At 42.9% G+C, this 18091-nt stretch overlaps 1 protein-coding gene across 2 annotated transcripts; it reads left to right on the top strand.

Moving 5' to 3' along the window:
- The first annotated feature begins 3975 nt into the window (after positions 1 to 3975).
- On the top strand, positions 3976 to 9133 carry LOC123120399 (uncharacterized). Of its 2 annotated transcripts, XM_044540380.1 has the most exons (9): positions 3976 to 4270; positions 4364 to 4762; positions 4976 to 5121; positions 5201 to 5312; positions 5402 to 5621; positions 5697 to 5820; positions 6090 to 6187; positions 6415 to 6491; positions 7765 to 8245. In XM_044540380.1, the coding sequence occupies exons 5-9, from the start codon at positions 5547 to 5549 to the stop codon at positions 7766 to 7768; spliced, it is 378 nt and encodes a 125-aa protein (XP_044396315.1). In that variant the 5' UTR covers positions 3976 to 4270; positions 4364 to 4762; positions 4976 to 5121; positions 5201 to 5312; positions 5402 to 5546; the 3' UTR covers positions 7769 to 8245. The 2 variants fall into 2 exon arrangements, with proteins under 2 accessions (XP_044396315.1, XP_044396314.1); XM_044540379.1 differs by lacking the exon at positions 5201 to 5312 and having other exon boundaries at positions 7765 to 9133.
- Positions 9134 to 18091: the final 8958 nt, after the last annotated feature.

The raw sequence follows: 18091 nt of genomic DNA, 5'->3' as shown, positions 1-18091 counted from the left end.
CGATCTTTTTGGAACAAACGCAACCCAGGAGACTTGGAGTGGATGTCAAGAAGCAGCCAAGGCGGCCACGAGGGTGCCAGGCGCGCCATGGGGGGTGGGCGCGCTCCCCACCCTCGTGGGCCCTCGTGGCTCCACCGACCTACTTCTTCCTCCTATATATATCTACGTACCCCGAAAACATCCAGGATGACCACGAAAACCTATTTCCACCGCCGCAACCTTCTGTACCCGTGAGATCCCATCTTGGAGCCTTCGCCGGCGCTCCACTGGAGGGGGAATCGATCACGGAGGGCTTCTACATCAACACCAAGGCCTCTCCGATGAGTTGTGAGTAGTTTACCACAGACCTTCGGGTCCATAGTTATTAGCTAGATGGCTTCTTCTCTCTCTTTGAATCTCAATACAAAGTTCTCCTTGATCTTCTTGGAGATCTATTCGATGTAACTCTTTTTGCGGTGTGTTTGTCGAGATCCGATGAATTGTGGGTTTATGATCAAGTATATCTATGAGAAATATTTGAATCTCCTCTAAATTATTTTATGTATGATTGGTTATCTTTGCAAGTCTTTTTGAATTATCAATTTGGTTTGGCCTACTAGATTGATCTTTCTTGCAATGGGAGAAGTGCTTAGCTTTGGGTTCAATCTTGCGGTGTCCTTTCCCAGTGACAGCAGGGGCAGCAAGGCACGTATTGTATTGTTGCCATCGAGGATAAAAAGATGGGGTTTATATCATATTGCTTGAGTTTATCCCTCTACATCATGTCATCTTGCCTAATGCGTTACTCTGTTCTTATGAACTTAATACTCTAGATGCATGCTGGATAGCGGTCGATGTGTGGAGTAATAGTAGTAGATGCAGAATCGTTTCGATCTACTTGTTGCGGACGTGATGCCTATATACATGATCATGCCTAGATAATCTCATAACTATGCACTTTTCTATCAATTGCTCGACAGTAATTTGTTCACCCACCGTAAATACTTATGCTATCTTGAGAGAAGCCACTAGTGAAACCTATGGCCCCGGGTCTATCTTTCATCATATAAGTTTCCTATCTACTTTATTTTGCAATCTTTACTTTCCAATCTATATCATAAAAATATCAAAAATATTTATCTTATCTTATTATCTCTATCAGATCTCACTTTTGCAAGTGGTCGTGAAGGGATTGACAACCCCTTTATCGCGTTGGTTGCGAGGTTCTTGTTTGTTTGTGTAGGTACGAGGGACTTGTGAGGAGCCTCCTATTGGATTGATACCTTAGTTTTCAAAAACTGAGGGAAATACTTACGCTACTTTGCTGCATCACCCTTTCCTCTTCAAGGGAAAACCAACGCAGTGCTCAAGAGGTAGCACATACCCTCAGCCCCTAGGGTGAACTACTCCCTCCTCGTCATGGAGAGCGCCGGGATGATGAAGATGGCCACCGGTGAGGGATCCCCCCTCTGGCAAGGTGCCGGAACAGGGTACCGATTGGTTTTTGGTGGCTACAAAGGCTTGCGGCGGCGGAACTCCCGATCTAGGTTATGTTATGGAAGTTTGGGTATATATAAGAGGTGTTGGCGTCGGGAACAAGTCAGGAGGGTCTCCGAGGCGGCCACGAGGTAGGGGGGCGCGCCCAAGGGGGTAGGGTGCGCCCCACACCCTCGTGGGTGCCTCGGGACTCTTCTAGTCCATCTCCAATACTCCATGGGCTTCTTCTGGTCCAAAAATAATCTCCGTGAAATTTTAGGTCAATTGGACTCTGTTTGGTTTCCTTTTTTGCGATACTCAAAAACAAGAAAAAAAACAGAAACTGGCACTGGACTCTAGGTTAATAGGTTAGTCCCAAAAATAATATAAAAGAGTATATTAAAGCCCATTAAACATCCAAAACAGATAATATAATAGCATGAATACTTCATAAATTATAGATACGTTGGAGACATATCAAGTCCTCGAGGTCATCTGCTCGGTTGATGATGGTAATGCAGTTGTCATGGCTGCCCGCGGCGGGGAAGAAGATCTGAGGCGGCGAAAGACAGTCTAGAGGTCGGATCCCTGCTGTGCTGGACCCTTCTGTCGTTGGAGCATCTGAGGCGGGGTGGACGACGGCGTAGCAGGAGCGGGACAAACCACACAAGGTTTTCTTTGACAACTATCTTTAAGAGAAGTAATTCTGTAAGGGCTCGTTTGAATTGGAGGATTCTAACAACGCAGGGATAGGAAATACACAGTAATAGGATAGGAATGCACGTGCAAAACAAAGAATTTAAAAACACAGGATTTCTGCCAATCTGGGTGTTTGGTTCACAAGAATTGGAAGATCACAGGATGCAAAGAAGCATGGTGAGATTAAGTCAAACCACAAGAAAATATACGGTTATAATGCTATTATGCTACTATCTCTTAGTCTTGTGCTTCATGAATAGGAATTTGAAAAGGAGGACAAGTGGATATTAAAATTCCTACGGTTTTTCTTTCAAAGAGACACTAAAGGAACAAATCCTACAGTTTTCCTTTGCTTCATTCCATTGAACCAAATGCATGAATAGTAGTACCATAGGAAACTTTCCAATTCCTACGTTTTTCCTTCACTTTTCCTTTCAAGCACTGACGATTCTAGTAGGCAGGCTTGAGCAAGGAAAAGCCTACACTCAAAAAATGTTTTTGTGCTACTTCTACTACTTTGGACCCAGGCCACTGCCCTACTAGATCAACTCCCAGGCCCATCGACAAATGCACAGCTCAAACGCGCAGAGATAAATGATGATGGCGTTCAAGAGAGTCCATCACGGATAGCTAAGTTGCCTGGTACCTCACTGCTTGTCATATAGTAGGAGAAAATAATCGTATTCACGTTACTACGTGTGCTCAATGGACAATATATATAACATGTAGAGTAAAAAAGAGATGCAACAAGTGTACAACCTCTTTGGCGAAGCCATGTCGATCTCAGAGTGACTATGTTGGTCGGTGAGGATGCTCCGGCTGACTTGGCTGTCGGAGGAGGGGAAGAAGATCTTAGGCGTCTGGAGATGGAGCCCGTGGTATTGCTCCGCTGTGATGGATGGTTTCGTCGTTGGAGCAGCTCCGGTGAGTTGTACGACGCCGAGGCTGAAGCAGGACAAGAGAGACAACGTTAACCTGAGTGGAATTGTAATAGCATCTCCAATAGATGGCGTAAAATACATAACCACAAAGTGCTAGATGTAAAATACATCAGCCGCTCATCTATGAACTTAACTGTCGATATTGAATTTAACTGTCGAAACTGAACTTAACTGTCGAAACTGAATTTTGCTGTCGAAATTGAACGCATTAGTAGCAGAAAAGCAGTAGCAGCAGCGCGTGCGAGAGCCGGGGCAGCTGGTCATGTAGCAGCATAAGTCGACTGACACTACCGGCCAAACTGCCGCCCCCCGCCCGCCCGCGGCCGGCGGTGGGCCGCCCCGCCCGCCCCGAAATCACTCCCCACCGCCGGTCCGCCGCCGCCCCGGCCATCCCTCTAGGCCCCCCGTGCCGAGCTTTTTTTTCCGGCAATCCCCACGCCACCGCCCCACTACCGCCGGCGACCACCGCCCCACCCTGAACCATAAGATAGATAGTGTGGTACCTCTCTGGCGAGCCCCCTCCCCGCTGCGGCTGGTTCTTCCTTAACTCTGGCGAGCCCCCCCACCCGCTGAAAATCAACTGACCCAAAAGTCGATTTAGTCGACTGAAATGTAGCCAAATCGGAGCAACATCGCTAGCAAGAGCAAGAGCGAGAGCAACAGCGCGAGCAAGAGCAATTTAAAACAATACAGAGGCTAGCCAACTCGCTTGGAGGATGCTCCCTCGATCGGTTCCTTTGCTGGCCGGCAGATAAAGATAATATTCCCACCACGCGTCTCCTCCACCATTGGATATTCACTGCACGTTTCATCATGTTATTTCTTTCCCATGTGCATGACCGGTGGGCCGCTTCCTCGGTGGAGTCTGTCATGTATTGGCTGGGTTCATCGGTGTGAGGGTCTAATTGGTTGAGCCTCCTGGAAAGCCCATTGGCCCCCCAATCCCCACAGCCGCCCGCCCGCACCTCTCCTCCTCCGGTCCTCCCTCGTCTCAGCCGCCACCCCCACGAACCCTAGCCGCACCCTCCTGCATCTGTCCTCCTCCCCCTTCCTGGTCCGCCCCAAGCCCCTCCTCGTCTCATGAGCTAGCCGAGGAAAAGCGGGGTGGCGCGACGCCCTGGTCGTCGGCCGGCGGGGAGCCTGCGTAGAGGCGGTGGCGGAGACGACCCTAGATGGTGCCCCATGAGCCGCCCGACCTCCTTCCGTGGATCTGCTCCTCCCATTTCCTTTCCGTTGATTTACTTTTTTTGTTCGTGTTTAATCTTCAGGGCCAAGATCTGGACAGGGCGCCTCAACCTCGCCTTCCTCTTCCACCTACTCGCTGATAGAGAGACAGCAGCAGCGGTGGGAGGAGCCTGGGCGTAGAGGAGAGAAGTGGACGAGGGGGGTGCAAAGCCAGGAGATGGGGGTCGCCAGATGAGCACAGCCGCACAGGGCCTGATCCCGCCGCTGCCAGAGCAGAGTGGAGGACCACACGGGCCTGAAGGGGTGGCCGGGAGCGCACGGCATCCGGCTCCCAAGCAGGGAATGTAGCGGTGTTGGCCTCTCCTCTCCCCGCGCCTCTGTCCTGCGTCGTCACTACCGCCACGGCCTTGCTCGCCATTGACCTCCCCAAGTGCTTCTCTCCACAAATGGTGCCGCCATGTACAGATCAATTCAAGCGCCAGGTACCTCCTGATTTGATTTTGTTTAGGATTTGTATGGAGCTTGAATCAGATCAGCGTAACTTGGAGATGTTTTTTTTTCTGCACGGATACTTGCAGATATATGGAGGAAGATTAGTTAGTAATGCCCATATGAAGTTTGAATGTCCAATTCATAGACGTCCTTCAATTTCATTACAATGATGACATGTTTGTTGTTGTTTATATTTCCAACAGGAAAGTACAACACGTGCACGTAACTTGTTTGAGGAAATTCCATCTGGAAGCAATATTTGATCATGACTTGTGTTCTTGATGCTTCATCTGCGGCTAGCTGACTACAACAGCACATATGTAAAGGGAAACCATCGTAAGAAACACAGGTAAAAAGGCATTTTCCTTGTTCTTATAGTTTTGGATCAAAGTTCACGTTTACCTTGAGTGACTCTTTTTTTGTTATAGAATGGATTCAACAATAATCAATAAGGAAGTGCAAACTGAGAGGGGTGGGCAAAATAACCTGAGCAAAGAGCTAATTCTATGAAATGCTAATTCTATGAAGAGCTAATTGAAAGTACATGATGTCACCACGCTCAAATTCCAGCTATTATCACTATCAAATAGTGTCAAACAGAGCATCTTATACTTTGTTTCTACGTGCAGATCAGCTCTTCATTCTTTCAAGCGCTATGTTGCTTACTCAAATGTTTGTGGCGATTGTATCCTTGTGCCATGAATATTTGTACTTAGCAGATCAATATAAACATATTGGCTATTTACCAATTCAGAATTTAAAGCACTTTATTTTATGGCCTTGAGTAAAAGTTCAGTCGTTGTTGGCTGGAAGACATCTTCAATACGCCGTCAACACGAGCTTCCCAAGGTAATGATCTATTTATTATCAGCCCATATCTGGTATGTAACAGGGTTCTTATGTTTCAAAATCCTCTGGCATCAGAAAGAAGATTTTGTGGATGATGTAAGATATCCACATGTTGTATATGTGGAAAAACCAAAGGCTCAGGATGTTGATTTTTCGGATGAAATGATTTATCAGGAAAAAACTACAAGTGAAATGGAAGGTAAGATACTGAATTGGAGTTATAGTAGTACCAGGCTTTCCATGATGATGTGCTGTTTATTGTCCAAGGACTTGATAAACTAGCAGAAACCATAGATGCCAAGTTTCTAATGACAAAGTCTTTACGCTGGTTCATGTTTGCATTGGAGCTAAAGTTCTGTTGTTATTTAGTGTGTTTTGTATTATATCCAATACTGTTCCATACTTCCATTTCTCCTGGATGATTAAGACGATATTTTTTCTAACTGAATTAATTGTCCCCTATTTCAGAAGTAACGCTCAAAAGCCTGAATAGAATTCCTTGGGAAAGGGTAGATGTTAGCTTCAAGAGAAGTAGACAATGGATTTTTGCCCATAGCACCATTCAGGTATATTATGAACCCCATTACCTTGGTAATAGTTTTCCTGGTGTTACTTAATTATCCCCTGGTATATTCTGTTGTCTCCATACATGTTAATCTGATAACATATACAAAGGCTGTATAGGTAATGGCATAGCAGATTTTAGTTTCATGATCTTACTTAAATGTAGTTCTGGCGATAGATAGCTTTACACTATCCGTCATGTGGGTCCCTGCTTCCTTCTGTTTTGCAGGTCCAGTTGTCGTTGCCTTCACTTGCTTTGTCGTTTACCGATCTGTCAGCTCGCCGGTTCCCTGACTTGCTGTCAAGGTTTGTGTTCTGTGCCTCCATTTTCTGTTTTCTTTCTTTTTGTTTCTCTATATTACTTACTATTTTATTCTGCTACCTGACCGGGTGTTGCGTGCGTGCTTTATTTGTTTGTTTCGGTTTCTTATGCTGCTTATTTCATTTATACTGCTTCCTGTGCTAGGATGTGCCTTCCTATGTCTTTTGTGATCCCAATTTTTTAGACCCTGGCGGCGCAGTTTTATTTGCCCGCTCTTTCATGCGTGTGTGAGATTATTGACGATGGGGTTGTGCTTGTTGGGGTGGAGCCAAAGCAGTGTCTCCCTGCCGCCAGATAGGATGTTCTTCTGGGCAACTGGCGGTACGGGGGCACTGTCCGCCTATGAACAGGCTGCTTTGCAAGCTATAAAATTCTTAGAGGGACGATGTAAATCATGTTGCTGTTGATTAGGATGATTCATATACAACTTGGGTCTATATTTTTATTAGCCTGATTAGGGGGGAGAGAGAGAGAGGCAGGGAGGTGCCTAGGACGAGTAGGAAGGCTCTGGGCAAAATTTTGCCGATCCTGTGTATGTTCTGTTTTGCCTAGTTAAACGTGTACACTTCATGTCATATAGCATAATAATAGCAGATGATAAACTATCGTTGTCATATTATTGAACTTGATATCCTGTTTGAACTAGACAGATAATTTTGACAAGATTTTATCCTGTCGTAAACATGCTGTCATAGTGTCAACACAATAATAATAGAAAAACCTTTTCAAAATTCAGGTGAGGTGAAGCAAGCAAGCACCTCCCCGTGTTTTATATGTGAGCAATCACCTGTCCATGTTGCTTTGCCCGACCATTGTTCGTTTAAACCTTTCTTCTGTATTAGCGCTACTGGATAACCGTTATTGATCTAACAAAAAGGAATCATAACACTACAGGTCATGGAAAATAGATATAATTAGCACATAATCCTGCAAGTTTCACCTAATATGCACATGTCGTTTCAGTTTTCCAAAATATATACCATTGAGAAACTTACTGGATGCAGTGCAGATTCTAGGATATTAACATTTGCAGCCATACGTTGGTTTCAATGGTGACAGATTTTTGTCAATCCCACAGAGATAATTTAATTCAAGACTAGCAAATACAGTCAAGTTTAAACTGTTTCCTTTGATGAAATTCTAATGTTTTTCCAAACAAAGTATGATGAACTTAAAATCCATAATATGAAGCTGTGTCAGCTGCATCAGTACAGTAGATGCTTAGGGACTAATTCTTTATATTTCCTTATGTATTAGTTGAGATCGAGGAGAGAGCAAGCCGTTGCAGAGGAGAGGGGATACAAGGGTGGGCGGAGGTCAGGCATTGTTAACAGATTTGCGGCAGAGTGGGAGAGGTGACGCCGGCCGGCCGGCGCCTCACCACCGGCTCCTGTTTGGCGGTCGCAAAGAGAAGGGTGCCGAGGATGTGTTGCTCTATGCATGGCTGTCGAAGTACATCATCGTTATGATGTGTATGGTTTCTCTATTTTCAGCCCTACTGCTCCTGAGCCCAAATCCCATGACCATGCCCCCACCTCTCCTTCGTTGAATGGAGTCTGGTTGCTAAAAAGTGAGTTTTCTTAATCAGTATGTATGGCCCCTCTGCACATGCCGTTTCTTCGTATTTAAGAGGCCCTCAAGCTTTGTCAGTTTTCTGATAGATATGGAATTTTAATTTGATAGTCCCAACAACAGTGGGTACTGATGGAGCTATCTATTATTTATTGTCAATCTGTAATACTTTTGTCAGCTTCTAGCATGCCGTTGCTCTACCAGAGTGCAATTTTCTCTGCATGGCATACACCAGTTACCATTAGTTGATATGTTTGTTGAAGTTTTATTGCAAGTTAAATAAATGTGTAGTGTGGCATACTGATTATTATAGTTTGATAATGTCAGGCGCCGATGGCTTTAGATATGTAAATAAAATACCTTTAAGTAAAACTAAGCATTTAATTATTGTTCTGTTATGTTATTGATTTCACCGGCTTTATGTCGGCCGATTAGTTCTGAAGGATTCCACATCGGCTAATTTAGATTATGTTACTAGAGTATTAGAAGAAGTTCCTGATATATGTATTTAAAGCATTTGCTGAGATTTGATGCAAAATATTGATGACCAGGCATTATACTGCGCATAAGCACAATTTTTTAGTTTTTCTTTTTATTGTTGCAACAGCTTTTCTATAGCAATAGCCAAATAGTGTGACATAACACTATTCCATTTTCACAGGCCATAACACATCTTTACATGTAAGTTTGTTCTCTAGATAGTTCTCTTTCCAAGATTTTCATATCATATTTGTCGTGGGATCTGACTGCTTTACCATATTTTCCTGGTGTGGACGATGTTATAGAGTGAGCTACCATCACTTCTCATTACTGACTGTCAATATATATGTGTTTATGCCATAAAAGATGGATATTTGTCGAAGCCATTGTCGTGTCATGTAATTACTTGCAGATCAACTATATAGTTTTGTTCGGATTGTAAAGTGGAAACGATAAAACCCTACAACTCCTGTGTGATTGTCATTTGATTATTTACTTTCAAGTAGTATGGATATGGTGCTGCCAGGATATTAAGTACATTCATGAAGTTGTATAAACCACGTTCTACGATTCACTTCTGTTATGCATATTTACTTTCCAGTTTTAGGACTGAAATCCATCCATTGTAATGAATTTGGTTGTATGGGCATTACCTATTTGACTTAGGCTTGCTTCATCACATATAGACTGCTTTTCTTTTCCCCACTGCTTGTATGGCCTAAAACTATCATGTATATGAGGCAAGTTATTAGCAATGTTTCACATTTTCTTACTTGCAATACTGTGCTTGCCTATTCAGGTGTTCCAAGACCCAAATCATTGGAAAAACAACACATACAACACTTTTTTCTTTTGAACTTTGGTTACCCTTATACAAGCCCCCGTTCATTTTGTTTATATAGTGGTTAGAATAGTAACCATATGTGCTTGCTCAACACTAATAAATGGAATATTTTCAAAGCTCGTATGGTGTGGGTCTGTTCGCAATCTGGCGCAACGGGAGATTACTGAAAAATACTCATTTTTTCAACATGACATGGTCTTGAAATGGGAGTCTACTACCAAATTAAAATGTGTAGGTATATCTCATTGTAGATGACAAGTCTCTGTTTTTATTAAAGGGGGTTAAATTTGTTATCATATATGCTTGCCCGCAACTAAAACATGGAATTTCTTTTCATGCTGTGCGCCATTTGTTACCCAGCTGACGAACCGAGAAAGAAAGGAAGGGGATAGACAGTCTTCGCTCGCTCCGTCCCCTGCCGCTTCTTATACAGCTCCTCACGGGCCACAGGCATCGCTCTATGTGGGTTGGGCTAAATAACATATGGGCTATCCTAATACCTCCTGATCCTTATATCTCCGTATATGCACAACAAAGACATGTTTCTTTTTTAGGTTTCTTATCTTTTTCCCTTTTTTTTTTAGGAAAAATATGCATGGCCAGGTTTCTCATCATGATAACCATGTTTCCATACTTGCTAAAAAAATACAACCATGCCAACTTTACTCTCTCATCATAGTGCCCATATTTTCAAACTGAGATATTCATATTATGCAAAGTTTCCCTTTTCCCAGACTATTATTTAACAACGTAATAAACATGTTTAAAAAATAGCATGATTTAGTTGAAGGTTCTTGCAGCATGAAACTATTTTCATCAACAACATGTCTGCAGCAGGTCTCTGCGCCATTTGGCGCAACGGCCAACTAGTAGCAAGAGCAGACCAGGCAGGGGACCGAGAGCAAGAGTAGAGCAGCAGAGCGAGTGAGAGCTAAAGCAACAGCAGCTCCTAATGAGGTGGATGTCGCCGCCGAGGGAGCGACGTCGTGGAGGAAGTGGCCGGCGACGCCGCCGTGGATGGAGCCGCGCCAGGTCGGCTCAGGACCTAGCGCCGGCAACACCGTGAGATCGAATCAAGAAGAAAATGCGGCGATTAGTGTACAACCTCTTTGCTGGCGCCGATTAGGCCTCAGCTTCATCCGAGGAAACAATGATGATGCTGCTCTTCCGGTGGTGCAGGTGAAGACGGCGGTGTGGGAATGGAGGTGGCACGAAAGACGAGGGGAACGTCGGGGCAGCTCCTTGGAGGTGGAGGAAGGGGTGGCTGAACCGGCGGGACGACGAGATCGACGACGGATCCTCATCTGATACGGTGGATGAGGGATGTCGAGGTGTTGCGGTGGACGACGTCGTCGGGGAAGAGGCTCCGGCTGAGTGGCGGACTGAGGAGGGTGTGGGGCTTGATACGTCTCCGTCGTATCTATAATTTTTGATTGTTCATGCCAATATTATTCAACTTTCTTATACTTTTGGCAAGTTTTTATACTATTTTTGGGACTAACATATTGATCCAGTGCCCAGTGCGAGTTCCTGTTTGTTGCATGTTTTATGTTTTGAAAAAACCCCATATCAAACGGAGTCCAAACGGGATAAAAACGGACGGAGAATATTTTTGGAATATTTGTGATTTTTGGGAAGAAGAATCAACGCGAGACGGTGCCCGAGGGGGCCATGAGGCAGGGGCCGCGCCCCAGTGGGGCAGGCACGCCCCTGACCCTCGTGGGCACCCCGTAAGGCGGTTAATGCTCTTCTTTTGCCGCAAGAAAGCTAATTTTTGAAGAAAAATCTGGGCAAAGGTTTCAACCCAATCGGAGTTAGGATCTCCGGATATAAAAGAAACAGTGAAAAGGCAGAATCTCAGAACGCAGAAACAGAGAGATAGATCCAATCTCGGAGGGGCTCTCGCCCCTCCCATGCCATGGGAGCCAAGGACCAGAGGGGAAACCCTTCTCCCATCTAGGGAGAAGGTCAAGGAAAAAGAAGAAGAAGGGGGGCCCCCTCCCCCTTGCTTCCGGTGGCGCCGGAACGCCGCCGGGGGCCATCATCATCACCGCGATCTACACCAACACCGCCATCATCTTCACCAACATCTCCATCACCTTCCCCCATCTATATTCAGCGGTCCACTCTCCCGCAACCTGCTGTACCCTCTACTTGAACATGGTGCTTTATGCTTCATATTATTATCCAATGATGTGTTGCCATCCTATGATGTCTGAGTAGATTTTCGTTGTCCTACCGGTGATTGGTGAATTGCTATGATTGTTTTAATTTGCTTGTGGTTATGTTGCTGTCCTATTGTGCCCTCCGTGTCGCGCAAGCGTGAGGGATTCCCGCTGTAGGGTGTTGCAATATGTTCATGATTCGCTTATAGTGGGTTGCTTGAGTGACAGAAGCATAAACCCGAGTAAGGGGGTTGTGGCGTATGGGATAAAGGGGACTTGATGCTTTAATGCTATGGTTGGGTTTTACCTTAATGATCTTTAGTAGTTGCGGATGCTTGCTAGAGTTCCAATCATAAGTGCATATGATTCCAAGAAGAGAAAGTATGTTAGCTTATGCCTCTCCCACATAAAACTTGCTATCGGTCTAGTAAAGTAGTCAATTGCTTAGGGACAATTTCACAACTCCTACCACCACTTTTCCACACTCGCTATATTTACTTTATTGCTTCTTTATCTAAACAGCCCCTAGTTTTATTTACGTGCTCTTTATTATCTTGCAAACCTATCCAACAACACCTACAAAGTCCTTCTAGTTTCATACTTGTTCTAGGTAAAGCGAACATTAAGCGTGCGTAGAGTTGTATCGGTGGTCGATAGAACTTGAGGGAATATTTGTTCTACCTTTAGCTCCTTGTTGGGTTCGACACTCTTACTTATCGAAAGAGGCTACAACTGATCCCCTACACTTGTGGGTTATCAAGACCTTTTTCTGGCGCCGTTGCCGGGGAGTCATAGCGTGGGGTGAATATTCTCGTGTGTGCTTGTTTGCTCTATCACTAAGTAATTTTTATTTGCTGTTCTAATTTGTTCACTATCTTTAGTTATGGATATGGAACAAGAAATACCAAAAAATAGGTTTACTTGCTACTCATGGAGATGGGGGACCTCCTAAAACCATCGATGCTAGTTATGTGAAAAATATTATGTACTACTTTGATAATCCTGAGAAAACCCCATTCAATTATGTTATGGGAGACACGTTGGATCAACGTGAATACTTTAAGGATTATCGCTTGACTCAAAAAGGGAAACTATTATGGGATCAAATTCATATGTTGCATTGGTATGCTCGGGAACTATGCTTTAGATATGATTATACTTGTTGCTCTAGGATGAAGGCTCCACACCTTCCCTTTTCATGCAAATTTAATGATAATGAAACCTTAGCTTCTTATGCTAATGGTATATATGATTACCATGATGTGGAACAAATAGAAGAATTTGTTGCTTTTATGGGTGCTTATGAGATTGAATCTTTGTTTAAAGAGTGTGAAAATCTTGATGATGCTGTTTACAGACCTGAAAATTTTGCTATACTTAAATATTGTTATGAGAATTATGAATACAATTCCGATATTGATGCATTTATTGAGAAAGTCTCCGTTGTCCAAGAAGAGACTAATATTTTGCAGGAATCTATGGAAGAAGGAAATTGATGAAACTGTGAGCTCATTGGATGAAAAAGATGATGAGGAGAGCGAAGAACAAAAGGAGGAAGAGCGTATTAGCTACCCATGCCCACCTTCTAATGAGAGTAACTCTTCAACTCATACATTGTTTAATTCCCCTTCGTGCTTACCGAAGGATGATTGCTATGATGATTGTTATGATCCCGTTGATTCTTTGAAATATCCCTTTTTGATGATGCTTGCTATGCTTGTGGCCAAGATGCCAATATGAATTATGCTTATGGAGATGAACTTGCTATAGTTCCTTATGTTAAACATGAAATTGTTGCTATTACACCCACGCATGATAATCCTATTATCTTTTTGAATTCTCCCTACTACACTATATCGGAGAAGTTTGCCCTTATTAAGGATTATATTGATGGGTTGCGTTTTACTACTACACATGATGATTTTGATAGATATAATATGCATGTGCTTGCTGCTCCTACTTGCAATTATTATGAGAGAGGAACTATATCTCCACCTCTCTATGTTTCCAATATGATAAAATTGCAAGAAACTGCTTATACTATGCATTGGCCTTTACTTGGTGTGCGTGAATTGTTCTTTTATGACATGCCGATGCATAGGAAGAGAGTTAGACTTCGTTGTTGCATGATATATGTTACTTTGTGCTCACTACTAAATCACAAATCATTGTTAATTAAAATTGGCTTTGATATACCTTGGGATCCGGGTGGATTCATTACTTGAGCACTATATGCCTAGCTTAATGGCTTTAAAGAAAGCGTTGCCAGGGAGACAACCCGGAAGTTTTAGAGAGTCATTCATGTCTGTTGTGTGCTTTCATATAGTTTAAAAACAAAAAATAAAGAGGGGAACCCAAACCTTTTTAAAAAGGAAAGTGAAAGTAAGAAAGACAAGCATTGTTGAAGTGGGAGAGCTCCTTGAACTCTGTTCATGCTCACGGAAACTTTGTGAATCTTAATTACAGAAACTTTTCATCAAAAATAATTATCCCCTTGTATAATTCCATTGTATTATAAAAATAATGTGCTAAGGTTTGCCTTTAGGATGTTTACAATGCTTGTTGGTTTGTGCGGTGCAGGACAGAAACTTTGGCTGTAGTGCACGATTTTACATTTTTTACTAGAACGTCAAACGGTTCTGAAACTTTTTGCATTGTATTTATATACAAATTGTTTATTTTTTCTAATTTTGGTAGAATTTTTGGGGTACCAGAAGTATGGTTAATGTTCAGATTGCTACAGGCTGTTCTATTTTTCACAGATTCTATTTTTGATGCATAGTTTGCTTGTTTTGATGAATCTATCAATTTCTATCAGTGGATTAAGCCATGAAAAAAGTTATATTACAGTAGTCACAATGCAAAAACAAAATATTAATAAGTTTTCAACAGTACCTAGAGTAGTGATTTGCTTTATTATACTAACGGATCTTACCGAGTTTTCTGTTGAAGTTTTGTGTAGATGAAGTGTTTGATCGATGAGGTCTCGATATGAGGAAAAGGAAGAGAGGCAAGAGCTCAAGCTTGGGGATGCCCAAGGCACCCCAAGTAAATATTCCAGGAGACTCAAGCGTCTAAGCTTGGGGATGCCCCAGAAGGCACCCCCTCTTTCTTCAACAAGTATCGATATGTTTTCGGATTCGTTTCGTTCATGCGATATGTGCAAATCTTCGAGCGTCTTTTGCATTTAGTTTTCACTTTTATTTTATGCACCATGCTGGTATGAGATAGTCCTTGGTTGATTTATAGAATGCTGATTGCACTTCACTTAAATCTTTTGAGTATGGCTTTATAGAATGCTTCATGTGCTTCTCTTATATCATTTGAAGTTTGGATTGTCTGTATCTCTTCACATAGAAAACCGCCATTTGTAGAATGCTCTTTTGCTTCACTTATATTTGTTAGAGTGCGGGCATGTCTTTTGTAGAAAGAATTAAACTCTCTTTCTTCACTTATATCTATTTAGAGAGATGACAGGAATTGGTCATTCACATGGTTAGTCATAAAATCCTACATAAACTTGTAGATCGCTGAATATGATATGTTTGATTCCTTGCAATAGTTTTGCGATATAAAGGTGGTGATATTAGAGTCATGCTAGTGGGTGACTGTGGATTAGTAGAAATACTTGTGTTGAGGTTTATGATTCCCGTAGCATGCACGTATGGTGAACCGTTATGTAACGAAGTTGGAGCATGAGATATTTTTTGATTGTCATCCTTTGTGTGGAGGTCGGGGATGCGCGATGGTTAACTCCTACCATCCTCCCCCCTAGGAGCATGCGTGTAGTACTTTGTTTCGATGGCTAATAAATTTTTGCAATAAGTATGTGAGTTATTTATGACTAATGTTGAGTCCATGGATTATACGCACTCTCACCCTTCCATCATTGCTAGCCTCTTCGGTACCGTGCATTGCTCTTTCTCACCTCGAGAGTTGGTGCAAACTTCGCCGGTGCATCCAAACCCCGTGATACGATACGCTCTATCACACATAAGCCTCCTTATATCTTCCTCAAAACAGCCACCATACCTACCTATCATGGCATTTCCATAGCCATTCCGAGATATATTGCCATGAAACTTCCATCATCATCATATACATGACTTGAGCATTCATTGTCATATTGCTTTGCATGATCGTAAGATAGCTAGCATGATGTTTTCATGGCTTGTCCGTTTTTTGATGTCACTGCTATGCTAGATCATTGCACATCCCGGTACACCGCCGGAAGCATTCATATAGAGTCATATCTTTGTTCTAATATCGAGTTGTAAGTAAATAAAAGTGTGATGATCATCATTATTAGAGCATTGCCCCATGAAAAAAAAGAGAGGCCAAAGAAGCCTAAATAAAAAAGGGGCAATGTTACTATCCTTTTACCACACTTGTGCTTCAGAGTAGCACCATGTTCTTCATATAGAGAGTCTCCTATATTGTCACTTTCATATACTAGTGGGAATTTTCATTATAGAACTTGGCTTGTATATTCCGATGACGGGCTTCCTCAAATGCCCGAGGTCTTCATGAGCAAGCAAGTTGGATGCACACCCACTTAGTTTCCAGTTTGAGCTTTCCTACACTTATAGCTCTTAGTGCATCCATTGCATGGCAATCCCTACTCCTCACATTGACATCAATTGATGGGCATCTCCATAGCCCGTTGATTAGCCGCGTCGATGTGAGACTTTCTCTTTTTTTGTCTTCTCCACATAACCTCCACCATCATATTCTATTCCACCCATAGTGCTATATCCATGGCTCACGCTCATGTATTGCGTGAGAGTTGAAAAAGTTTGAGAATACTAAAGAATGAAACAATTGCTTGGCTAAAATCGGGGTTGTGCATGATTTGAATATTTTGTGTGATGAAGATGGAGCATAGCCAGACTATATGATTTTGCAGGGATAACTTTCTTTGGCCATGTTGTTTTGAAAAGACATGATTGCTTTATTAGTACGCTCGAAGTATTATCGTTTTTATGTCAAATGATAGACTATTGCTTTGAATCACTCGTGTCTTAATATTCATGCCATGATTAGATTACACGATCAAAATTATGCTAGGTAGCATTCCACATCAAAAATTATCTTTTTATCATTTACCTACTCGAGGACGAGCAGGAATTAAGCTTGGGGATGCTAATACGTCTCCGTCGTATCTATAATTTTTGATTGTTCCATGCCAATATTATTCAACTTTCTTATAGTTTTGGCAAGTTTTTATACTATTTTTGGGACTAACATGTTGATCCAGTGCCGAGTGCCAGTTCCTATTTGTTGCATGTTTTATGTTTCGCAGAAACCCCATATCAAACGGAGTCCAAACGGGATAAAAACGGACGGAGAATATTTTTGGAATATTTGTGATTTTTGGGAAGAAGAATCAACGCGAGACGGTGCCCGAGGGGGCCACGAGGCAGGGGGCGCACCCCTGACCCTCGTGGGCACCCTGTAAGGCGGTTGATGCTCTTCTTTTGCCGCAAGAAAGCTAATTTTCGGAGAAAAATCTTGGCGAAGGTTTCAACCCAATCGGAGTTACGGATCTCCGGATATAAAAGAAACAGTGAAAGGGCAGAATCTGAGAACGCAGAAACAGAGAGAGACAGAGAGACAGATCCAATCTCGGAGGGGCTCTCTCCCCTCCCATGCCATGGGAGCCAAGGACCAGAGGGGAAGCCCTTCTCCCATATAGGGAGAAGGTCAAGGAAGAAGAAGAAGCGGGGCTCCCTCCCCCTTGCTTCCGGTGGCGCCGGAACGCCGCCGGGGGCCATCATCATCACCGCGATCTACACCAACATCGCTGACATCTTCACCAACATCTCCATCACCTTCCCCCATCTTTATTCAGCGGTCCACTCTCCCGCAACCTGCTGTACCCTTTACTTGAACATGGTGCTTTATGCTTCATATTATTATCCAATGATGTGTTGCCATCCTATGATGTCTGAGTAGATTTTCGTTGTCCTACCGGTGATTGGTGAATTGCTATGATTGGTTTAATTTGCTTGTGGTTATGTTGCTGTCCTATTGTGCCCTCCGTGTCGCGCAAGCGTGAGGGATTCCCGCTGTAGGGTGTTGCAATATGTTCATGATTCGCTTATAGTGGGTTGCTTGAGTGACAGAAGCATAAACCCGAGTAAGGGGGTTGTGGCGTATGGGATAAAGGGGACTTGATGCTTTAATGCTATGGTTGGGTTTTACCTTAATGATCTTTAGTAGTTGCGGATGGTTGCTAGAGTTCCAATCATAAGTGCATATGATCCAAGAAGAGAAAGTATGTTAGCTTATGCCTCTCCCACATAAAACTTACTATCGGTCTAGTAAAGTAGTCAATTGCTTAGGGACAATTTCACAACTCCTACCACCACTTTTCAACACTCGCTATATTTACTTTATTGCTTCTTTATCTAAACAGCCCCTAGTTTTTATTTACGTGCTCTTTACATTCTTGCAAACCTATCCAACAACACCTACAAAGTCCTTCTAGTTTCATACTTGTTTTAGGTAAAGCGAACATTAA

This window comes from Triticum aestivum, chromosome 5D, assembly GCF_018294505.1.
Source record: "Triticum aestivum cultivar Chinese Spring chromosome 5D, IWGSC CS RefSeq v2.1, whole genome shotgun sequence".
NCBI classification, from domain to species: domain Eukaryota; kingdom Viridiplantae; phylum Streptophyta; class Magnoliopsida; order Poales; family Poaceae; genus Triticum; species Triticum aestivum.
This window is presented reverse-complemented; position numbering and strand designations above follow the sequence as displayed.